The sequence below is a fragment of the Sinocyclocheilus anshuiensis genome, unplaced genomic scaffold (genome assembly GCF_001515605.1).
Source record: "Sinocyclocheilus anshuiensis isolate Anshui unplaced genomic scaffold, SAMN03320099.WGS_v1.1 scaffold354, whole genome shotgun sequence".
Taxonomy (NCBI): domain Eukaryota; kingdom Metazoa; phylum Chordata; class Actinopteri; order Cypriniformes; family Cyprinidae; genus Sinocyclocheilus; species Sinocyclocheilus anshuiensis.
In genome coordinates this window covers 1,048,273-1,060,024 of record NW_015544195.1, presented here as the reverse complement: position 1 = coordinate 1,060,024, position 11,752 = coordinate 1,048,273, and the positions used below count along the sequence as shown (strand labels likewise).

Genomic DNA, 11,752 nt, shown 5'->3' with positions numbered 1-11,752 from the left:
TTTCTTGCAGGAACCTGTAAGTTAAAGGTACTAAATTAGTTGTAATCATTAAATCACCACCACAGCGTCTTGTCTCCACTGGCAACATGCACGATTTGTGTCCATTGCAAGCGACGTCGCAGGTAGCGGAGAGTGCAAGTGGCGATTGCAAGTGACTTCGTAATTTAGTTTCTTTTTTCTTGTCTTCACCACCTGGCTACTGTTGTAAAATGTTGAGAGATTCAAACAAAAAGTAATCAATAAATAGAACAAAATAAAAAATAATAAAGACTGCAAGTGACGTCGCTAGCGGAAGTGCAAGTGTCTGAGAGTGCAAGCCTGAGAATGCACGTCTGAGAGTGCAAGCGCCAGCTGCAGCCAGACCCTTCTCCACAGCTCTTTCAGAGCTGTAGTCACTTTCAGTAGGGGGCACTGTTGTATCATTATATTCTGATTTCCTCTCACTGCCTCTTTCGCTCTTTGAGCAGTAATCACATCTAATGTGCTGCTGGGGCTAAGGACCGCTCTGTGTGTGTGTGTGTGTGTGTGTGTGTGTGTATGAAGGGGTCAGACAGTCTCACTGTGAGACACTAGTCTCCCTCTGTCAAGAAACACAATTTAGAAGTGCTGATATCCACCTGTATATTAAGACATTTTAGATATGCATAATGGGTTAAATTGTAAACACACTTAGCATTTTGTTTTAGTTAATATTATGTAAGTGCCGTAGTTTTTTTGTGTCAATGTTAAATTATTATTTTCTTTATATTAGTATTGTCCGTATATGTAAATAATACAGTAAGATAAAAAGATAATCTTTAATTTATGAAATTATATTATATATTGTTTTGACCATATAAATCATTTTAAAAAGGATAAGTACAAAGGTCAAGGAGAAAAAAAATTCAATATTTTGCTGCATCCATTCATCTAGCCATTTTTGACTGTATTTTTATTTTTGTAAATTCATAATTAATTCTTCTTTTTTTAAATTATTTATATTTTTTAAATTGTGGGTGAATTTAGTTTAACCTGATCAAGCCACTTTCTGCATTTTATTAGTTAAACAAATATTACATTTGTAGGATTGTTAGAGCTTGAATAAATAGCTCATGAATGTGAAAGCACTTAGAAAATAAATATTAATTTGAATTCCTAATATCTGATATTTCCATGGCTGATTTAAATTAATTTAAATATGATTTCAACAGACAGTCATGGCATTTACCAGAGACATATGTTTATCTAGATTCTTGGGAATTGTCTCGTTGGCCTTCCTGCACTCTTCTTGATTTTTCCGCAGTCCAAGCAGGTTCGGGGTTGGCTGGTCCGTGTGTTTCTCTGTGTGTTCACCCTCTTCCTGCTGTTTATTAAAACCGCTCCTCTCCCATGGGGGTTTCTCTCTTTCGTTTTCCTTCTTTCTCTTTTCTTGTGTCTCCCTCTCTTGCTCTTCAGGCTGTTGTGATGCAAATTTTCACCCCTCCATTTGAATGACCCCCCCCCCCCTTCTCTCTCCAACCTGTACCTCATGAATTAATGTGAACTGCTTAATGGAAACAACATAGGAAATATGGCGGAAAATAGAAAAGAAGAAAGAAAAGAATAAAGATAGCCATTTAAATGTGCTCTGATAAGATGAGGTAAATGTTATCAAACATCAGGTCTCAGGTCCCTTTCCTCAATTTCTCTTTCTCTCTCTCTCTCACACACACACACACAAACACAGAGACACACACACACACACACACACACACACACACAGAGACACACTGGGTGAACGTCGGGTCCCTACAGAGAAGCTATCGTACTCCTCATACACCACTGACATTTATTTAGGCTTTTAACAGTGACAATTTCATTCTCTCCTTCTCTCGGTCTGTCTATCCTGGCTCAGGAGAGATAGTGGGCTATATGCAAAATATTTTAAATACCATCCAGGCATAATTTTTTTTTAAGATTCTTTTTTTTCATTTGTATATGGTTGCAGGGCTGAGAGTGAGACGGCTGAGAGCAAGACAGGTCTGTTAACAGTGTTGTGGGTTTTTTCTGATGTTTTAGGTCTAATTTGTCACTTTTTCCACTTCTGTCGCTCAGAGCGTCACATCAAAAAGCTTTTTTTCCTCTCTCACTGCGTCTATTCTATCTTTCTGCCACATACGCCGTCATCAAATATTGTGTGCTGAAACATTTATTTTCAGACTGAATAGAAACTATTATGCGTTTATGGGTACAGTGAGCCGTTTAGGTGCATCGTCTGTTCCTTTTCAGTGGTGTTTGTGTTGGTCTTTATTTGTGTGTGTCGGCTCGGGCACAGTGACCATTTCATAATTTCATCCTCTCCGTCCAATTGAAGAAAGCGAGCGAGAGAAAGTGAGCAATCATGACTGCAGGGGTCACCATTGATATCTGATTACGTTATTGACCTAGCGTGCGTGCGTGTGTGGCAGACAGGAAGGTAAAGACCTCTCTCCCCAGCGAGAGTGAGAGTGAGGGTCAATGTAAATGTTATTGCAGTGTGAGCTCATTTGATCAAAGCCACTGAAAGGTTAAGCGAATCCAATCTGGTTTAGTGTGTCTGAGGGTAGGGGGTGTATATGTGTGTGAGGGCAGCGGAGAGAGAGAGAGGTGGACGCAGTGATAGGATTATCGTATAGCCGCTGAAATGCTGGATGTGGTGCGGAGCGCTTCTCTCTGTCTCTAATGCGTTTAGACAGCAATTGGCCTTAATAACCTTTATTGACTTCAGTAGGTCAGTGCCAAGGATCTAATTATTCAAGTGTATCAATTTCATCTAGTTTAGAGCTGCCTCGTTCTGATAATTATTTTAAGGTCGACCGGGGCAATTAATCTCTATTCACTTATTTGATGAGTTTGTAAAACATTATAAATGTAATAGCTTTGCTGTACATTTTCATCATAATAATATTCCAGAATGCCTTTTGTAGTGCCGCTGTGTATTTTCCTATGTAGCTCTTTTCTGTCTTGCATATTTTTTTTAATCTATTCATGCTGGGGCAATATTTTACTACTGATTTCTGTAATAAAATAGATCTCAGAGAAAATGTAGCAACGGCAAACCATATTATTATAAAAAAATAAATATATTATTATTAGAAAATGTATAATTTGGTGTGTATATGCTGTACACACAAAACAAAAAATAAAATTAATTTTATATATATATATATATATGTATATAGTTTAAGTAGTAGTAAAAAACTAATAGTTGTTATATATAATGATAATAATATGTATAAATAATACCATATATTGAATCAGTCTGCTAGTTCTGCTTTCCTGCTAGCAGGAAAAGGGGGGCGAGGAGAAAAACACTGTACAGTAGAATTTGCGAGCAAAAGGTATTTATGATTCCCTTTGTAGTCCTTATTGAACAGGGTAAGCTGAATTTTAGCAGGCCGTGATAGTGGGGAGGGTAAATACTTAAACCCCTTTAGAGAATTTCATGCGCTGATATGCCACTTTCTGGATGTGTGCTTGTGTTTGTGAGTGTGTGTTTGTGTTTTCTACCTACAGGGAGAGAGAGAGAGAGAGAGTGTGGTCGCTGGCTTTGTACCTGCATACAGAAGCTTTTACAGATTCTTTGGGCAGGCAGGGAGACCGGTGGGTTTGTGTGTTGGATTTTTTTTTTGTGGTGGCAGGGCCAGGGATGGAATATTTGGGATGGAATACTGTTGGATATTTTTTTAAAGTACACACACAGAGCCTTACGGGTCCGCACAAGACCAGTTATACACAGTCAGCTAACAGACAAAAACACCACACGTTATATCCCACCAACAATGCTGAAAAAATCTATTGTCTGGTCAGTCTGTTACTGTATTGATGAAATATTTTGAGGCGTGACTAATCACTGGTTTTACAACAGGTTGCCAGATCAGTGAAGTCAAATGTTTGAGACATGATGTTTGATTGATCGATTACTAAACTTGAAAGCTGTGCATTTACATTACTGTTGAAAAGTTTGAGGTGGGAAGATTTTTTTAATGTTTTGAAAGAAGGCTTTTATGCTTATCAAGCCTGCATTAATTTGATCAAAATACACAATAATATAAAATACAGTAATATAAAATATTTTGGTAACACTTTAGTATAGGGACCAATTCTCACTATTAAATAGTAGCTTATTAGCATGCCTATTATTAACATGTTGTCTGTTTATTAGTACTTATAAAGCACCTATTCTGCATGACCATATTCTACATCCCTAATCCTACCCAATACCTAAACCTAACAACTACCTTATTAACTATTAATAAGCAGCAAATTAGAAGTTTAAGGCAAAAGTCGTAGTTAATGGTTTGTTAATAGCGAGAATTGGACCTTAAAATAAAGTGACCAATATTTTTATATTTTAAAATATTAATCTATTTTACAAATTATTGAATGAATGTAATTAATTTCTTTCTTTCTTCTTATTTTCATAAAGTGCATTTTTAAAATTATTGCCAATGTTGAAAACAGTTTTGCAGCTTAAAATTTGTGTAGAAAAAAAGTGTTATATTTTTTCAAGATTCCTTGATGAATGGAAAGTTCAAAAGAACATCATTTATTTGAAAGAAAAATCTTTAATAACATTTATGAATGTCTTAACTGTCACTTTTGATTAATTTAATGGTTTCTTGCTGAATAATATTTACTTTTAAGTCTTGACCCCAAACCTTTGAAAAATGGTGTATCATTTTTCATGATAGCCATCATTTTTCAGTCGAAGATGGCGCCGACGCTGATGGCTGCCTCCGTGGCGTGCTCCGCAGTTGTTTTTGTGTTTTTGTTAGTAACAAATTCCTCGTATGTGTAAACATACCTGGCAATAAAGCTCATTCTGATTCTGATTCTGATTCTGATTCTGATTAGCAGGCCCACATGGATTCAACTTGCACAGCACTTACAGATTCCCTACAGATTTCAACAAGATTGGAATGACCAGTGTTCCCAAAGTTTGACCATGTTTGTTTATTTAATAATTTGACTAATTTCATTATGTTTTCAGCTACCCATAACAGTGTAGTACTCCATTTACCACATTAATACCATGTTTAAATCCACTTCCCCTAAATCCCACAAATTTCAGCACAGAAGATGTAAAGAAAAAAAAAAAGCATCTACAGAATCGGGCTGGTTGTAGTTATTAGTATCATCATGTGCATGTGCGTGATTATATGCAGACGCTTCAGTCTTGTTCTGCTGGTGTTGAGTGTAGCTTAGTGTGTGCAGGAGCAGACGTTCTCTGACAGCCGTTGAATTTTTCTTTTTCTTAGAAAACCAATAAGTGCTTTTATAATGCCTGATCTGTCTTATCTCCCGAAACCCTCCTCGCACTCTGGGTTTATTTAGCACTTTGTTTATTTATTTATTTACTCTGCAGTTTTTCCGGCTCGCTCCTTGATCAGCGAGATAAGCGGCTGAAGAAAGAGGAATAAGATCTGGAATTACATACAGACCATGACTGATTAATCACTACTAGGGATATACACACAAACACCCCACATATACAGTATGCTTCATTAAATTCCACAGAGACGTACACAAAACGTCTCTGCCAGTCAGGTACATGCCGACCCTATTTAGTAGATAGACGTCTTTGAGTGTCTAATGTGTCTGTCTTTCTTCTCTATCCCTTCTTTTAATTCCTCAGAGTCACCAGGTTGGCTATCATGTTGGGGCTCTTAACCGAGTTAAGCCACAGTTCAGAACAATGAGGGGAAGAATGGGAGATCCTGATGCCAAGCCACTGTAAAATTGTCGGATTCGCTTGAAAAATCGCAAAGAAAGAGAGGAATTATAAAGTAGATATTGCAGATAATTCGAGAGGTTTTAGGAGAGGAGGGAAAGAAAGAAGATGATATAAAAGGAGCCTGGGAGAAAGAGAGCTCAGAGCGTGTCTGTGTGTGAAGACGTGTTACGCAGGAGTGCAGTCTGGTGGCTGATGCATACTCAGAAGTTGCAGTCTTTGTGTTTGTTTGTTTGTGTTTGGACAGAAGTTGAGAGCGAGGGATGACACTCTGGCTGAGATGAATAGACACAGATGTGTTTGATAGTAAACACTCTCTCCCTCTCCAAGGGGAAATGTTCCTGTAGAAATCTGTTATGATCCCCTCGCTTTCAACTCGCTTCCGTTTTCTGTCTCTCTCTCCCTGTCTGTCTGTTTCGTATGGTGCTGTGAAAAGTGGCGGATGATTTTGGGATTAGAACGCAAATTCAGCATCTTACGCTGAAACAGAGCAGGCTTGACCACAAGAAATTCAGATCACTTGCTACCGACGAAGACTCTTGAAATTGTAGCAGATTGGTCCTGAGCGATAAATCGCATGAATGCTTCAGGTCCACTGATCCTTGAGTTGGAAGCAGTTGGATTTTTGGAACTAATAAGAGTATAGTGGGCTTTACCTGTAAAATATTTGAGATTTAAGTTTCATTTAGAAAATTATTCCATCTACTCATGGCCATGAGGTATGACTGTTAATGTCAAAAATGTAACTGCATATTTAAATATATGAGACTAAAATGTTCTTTTAATGAGCGTTTCATTCATTGTAACGGATGGTGTTCGTCATGCACTTCAATGCATTGTACTCTTTAAATGTACAACAATGAACAGATTAAAAAGGGAAGTAATTTGTGAATATGTAGCTATCAAAAATGATTTAGGGGAACATCTAACTTTATAAAACTATAAGATTTTGAATGCATCATAATGGATTTAAGAACACTTTTTGTAAAGAGATAGACGATAATCGCTTTGACCATTTATTTATCTATTTTACACTTTCTATTAAACATACCAAAACAAAGAGGTGTCAAACTGTAACCCTCTGAACTGCACAAATACTTTGTATTATCATTTAAAATATTTAATATTTCAATATTTAGAATATTAATAATGCTTATTATTATAATTGCTTATCTGTATTGGTCATGAAAAAGCAATATCTGTCAATCTGGCTTTATAGAACGTGTTACAGATATAGCTTATTAATTTACATTCCCGTTATGAGCCGGTTTATTATGCATTTTGAACAGGTTTTATGCCTTCTGAGCAGATTTTGTGCTTTTATGAGTAGGTTTTGCTTGTAAAGGCTATGAATATTATCCTCTGCTGTTTCCTATGGTGTACTTAATGTGAGTGTCTGTTTGTATCTGTCTACCCACTAATATTATACTTGCATGTCATAGTGAATGCTTCCTGCACATATTTCTTAAGGCATTCTCGCTAGAGGTATTAAACTCAGATTTTTGGAAAGAAAATTCTCTTATTTGTTACACTTACTCATATATAGTTAATGCACTGGAAAAATGTGTCCTGCTATACAACAGCCCTCAGGCTTCCCAAAACCACTGATGCATATTGCTTCATTCACTTCACTACTGATATTTTCAGCATTTAGATGACATATAAATTACACAACACGGCGTCTCCTATAACATCATAAATTGTAGTCGGTACAACTTGGGTTGGGTTTCGTTCTTTTAGTGGCAAGCCTACGTTAATCTTTTTCCCAAATGTCACATTTCAGCCACCGTAGAAAAAAAGACAAATAATGAAAATGGCTTCAGGTCTGTGTGATGGTAATCTCTGCCTAGAGTTCACATTCTTTAAGTGCTGAAAATGAATCTGTGTGGAGTGAGGAGAGAGTGAGGTTTTGGCCTCGCTCCCACTGCCAAAAGCTTTCACTGGCAGGAGAGATGTGGGTACAAGACGCTAATCTCTAATCTCTGATCAGCAGGCAGATCCAGAAGGAGATGGAGGTGGAGAGAGATGAGGCATATGTGTATACATATGTTTGTGTATGAGAGAGAGTGGAAGTGGGTATGAAGTCACAAAGTAAGTGATACATTCAAGAGACAGAGTACTGAGAACAGCAAACGTGATTTTAAAGACACTGATATTGGATTAGTTGTCATAACCAACCATAAAACATACATACCACCATTTATATGTTTGGAGTAAGATTTGTAAAAGTCTCTTAAGCTCACCAAGGCTGTATTTATTTGATCAAAAATACAGTAAAAGCAGTAATATTGTGAAATAGTATTACCATTTAAAATAACTGTTTTCTACTTTAATACATTTGAAAATATGTCGTGGAACGTTATAGAGAAGCTGAATTTTCAGTAGCCATTACTCCAGTCTTCTGTCACATGATCCATTAGAAATCATTCTAAGAAGCATTTCTTATTATTAGCAATGTTGAAAACAGTTGTGCTGCATAATATTTGTGAAAACCACGATTCATTTTTTTTTCTTTACTGTCAGTTTTGATTAATTGATTGTGTCCTTGCTGATGTAAAAGTTAAATCTAAAAATAAAAGTATGAATTTCTTAAAAAAATAAAAATTTTACTGATTTCTTTTTTGGGGGTGTGGGGATTCTTTGACTAAAAAGATCAATAGGATTTTTTTCTTTACTGTCACTTTTTAATCTAATTTAATGCATCCTTGAATAAAAAAGTATTAATTTATAAATAAATAAATAAAACAAAATAATAAAATAATAATAAAAAAACATTTACTCACCCGAACGTTTAGTAGTGTTTATGTGTATATTTCCATATAATTACATATAATAATTGCATATAATTACATATAATAAAAATAATAAATTATAATTACACACAATAGTGGTGGATAATTAATGGATCATTGATATAATAGATAAATTGATAATTATTATTAATAATTTAGTAATGTTGGTGCTATGATATAGTAATGTGAGTGTGTAAGGCAAAGAATTCCATAATACTTTGCTTTAAAACATGGTATTACTAAGTACATTTACTTGAATTATTAGTAGAGCCTTTTTTTACTCATACAGTTTGTATTCATGGATGTAGTTGAAATCTTTTGGGTGAAACGGCTCTGCAGATGAGATTTTTGGAGCTTATATTACGTATACAGAAAGAGTGGTAGAATCATTAAACTCTTAATCTATAGACATATTAGGCAGCAGATTTGGTGATTTGAGATGTTATCAAGGGCTTTTGGTTTGCAGTTGCCTTTTTTAAAACGTTCCCACCTAAAAGAGGCAGAGAGAGACAAACTATGGCAGATAAAGAAAGAAAATAACAAAGCGTTTAGCCTTTGCCTCATTAGCTCAAGCAAAAAGCATATGTCCAGTTGCCTCTGGCTAGAGGAACCACAATCCCCAGCACAAAAGCCCGCGGCACACAGAGCTGCCCTACAATGCCTTCAAATGCTGTCACTTGTTGCGTTGTGCTCTTCTTTCTATTATCTGTCCCCTCCTCTGTCCTCGGACACATTGCTGTGATGTTGTGAACACATTTTTCTAATGTTTTACACTTCATATAATCCATTCTCTCAGCGGATTAGAGGGGAGAGGTAATTGATGAGCCTCAGAGAGATCAGAGGGTCAATCTGGCTGAAAGGCCAAGCTCTCAATCACACACACACACACATACACACACACACACACACAGACAGAGAGAGACATGCATGTGTATATATATTGTCTGCGCTCTACATGTTTAACATGGTATGTGTGATTCAGTCTGCTGTACCCTTACAGTGCTTCAGCCCATCAACTGTGGTGAGGACCATCTGTGCTGGACATAACAGAACTCCCCCCTAAAACATGTCCCACCAACTACAGTGAGATACGTGTCTCTGCATGGGCACAGAAGGCCCAAAAAATATTTGAGCACCTGATTTGCACTTTAAAATGTATTGATGATATTTATTTAAAAGAAAGATAGCACTTTTCAAGCAAAATGTTTACAAAAAAAGAGATTTGCCATGTTTTGAAAGATAAAACAATAGGTACACTGATTAAAATGTAATGTAGTCAAGCAAATTATTTGGTTGTCAGACATTAGTGGAGTATATGTACTGTTTTTGATGAAGAATTTGATTCTTGACTGTGGAAAACGTGTTTTATATTGACCCAAAAGTTCATGTGTGTAGTATGAATATAATCCTGACATTTTGTATGCGACATGTTGCTATTGTCATGTGACCTATGTCAGCGGTGTCACTGTTCCTCACTGAATACGTGTCTCCTGTGGCCTCATTGGATATTAAAAACCAATCAGATATGTATTTTGGAATCGTGGAACCTTACTCTTTTATGAATACTTCTTATTTAGACTCATTTGACATACTGCTTTTCACATACTAGAAAGAAATTAGGTTCGGAGTAATTACCCACACTCTTAAAAATAAAGGTTTTTGCAGTGAAGCCACAGAAGAACCATTTTTGGTTCCCCAAAGAACCTTTCATACCCCTTTTCCACCAAGGCAGTTTGAGTGCTGGTTCGGAGCCAGAGCCTAGTTTCAGATCGGTTCTTTGTCTTTCAAATCGACACCCAAAGCACCAGCTCCGAACCAGGAAATGTGGTTCGTAAGTAGCACCAAAACATTGCTGGTCTAGAAGTAAGAACCGCTTGCATCAGGGACTGGGGGCGGGGATACCGTGACCAACAAGATGAACAGAAACTTTTGACTGCCATTTTTGAAATAGCAGCTAAACACGAACACGTTGAATTCGCCGTGTTTGGATGTCGATGTAGGTTCGCATAGCCATGAACATCGATAGCAATCCAATGTCCGCCATTGTTGATGGTGTGTTTAGGCTTGTTCGGGCTGCATCGGCGCTGCGAGGACCGGTCGGTGTGCCGCAGGAGTGATTGGAAAGTAGACGACTCACTTTATGCTTTTGGATCGCTTTCGCGGTGCTTTGGTGTCGTGCGCCGATCGGTTTGCATGCTGCCGATGCATCTTGAACAAGCCTGTTGTGTTTGGCACTGCCGTGCTAGCATTACTGGGAAAGATGAGACTTATTCGGTGACGTAAGACCTGGCTCTGTGGTGGCTCTCTAGCCCATGGAAAGGCAAACTGGTTCTTAGAAGGCTGTCCAGTTGAACGAACTCCGAACCGGCAATAGCGCTGGCTCTAAACTAGCACCCGGTTCATGCTGGTGGAAAAGGGGTATCAGTGAACAGTTCCTAAAAGAACCATTTTGAAGAACATTTTAAAAATCTAAAGAAACATTTTTCCACTAATGAACCTTTTCTTCATTTGAAAGGTTCCATGAATGTTCAAGGGTCTTCGTGGAACCATCCATGCCATGCTATTTTTAAGAGTGCAACCCTTATTTTGGTAAAGTTAGTTCCAAGTAAATGATCCAATTATATGGATTTCATACATTCTTTAAAGTGATAGTCCCCCCCCCCAAAAAAAAAATTACAAATTCTGTCATTGTTTACTCACCCTCATATCATTCCAAACCTGTATGACTTACTTTATTCTGTGGAACATCAAAGAAGATATTTAAAAAATGTTGGTAACCAAACTGTTTTGATGACCATTAACTTCCATTGTATGCACAAAAAACACTAAGACATTTCTCAAAATATATTCTTTTATGTTCCATAGAAGAAAGAAAATCATAACGAATGAATGACATAACATTTAAATTTGATTGAGAACTTATTGAGAAATCGAATTCACTTGGCATTTAAGTTATTGAGTGATACATGCTGAAATTGCATTTTACTACTTTTTTTTAATCCTATTAACATAAAACTGCCTTGAGCACACTAATTTCCAGCTCATAAGTCCATCAAACAAAAAAACATACTGTGAAACACATACTGTTACTGTTACTGTTACTGTTGTCATGCTGCCTATATGTTTTATGAATTGATCAAATACAGTCCAGCTGTGTAAATTTAGTGTGTGTGTGTGTGTGTGTGTGTGTGTGTGTGTGTGTGTGTGTGTGTGTGTGTGTGTGTGTGTG

General features: G+C 36.9%; 1 protein-coding gene across 4 annotated transcripts in view; it reads left to right on the top strand.

Moving 5' to 3' along the window:
- Positions 1–11,752, top strand: part of LOC107696699 (alpha-ketoglutarate-dependent dioxygenase FTO-like) — a 157,760-nt gene that overhangs the window by 57,242 nt on the left and 88,766 nt on the right. The window contains exon 8 of one of the 4 annotated variants that reach the window (XM_016497163.1): positions 7,722–7,815. The exons of the other annotated variants lie outside the window; for them this stretch is intronic. Coding sequence (XP_016352649.1) covers positions 7,722–7,760 — 39 coding nt within the window. The 3' untranslated portion in view covers positions 7,761–7,815. Of the gene's footprint in view, positions 1–7,721; positions 7,816–11,752 lie in introns of those variants that run through there. 4 annotated transcript variants of the gene reach the window in all.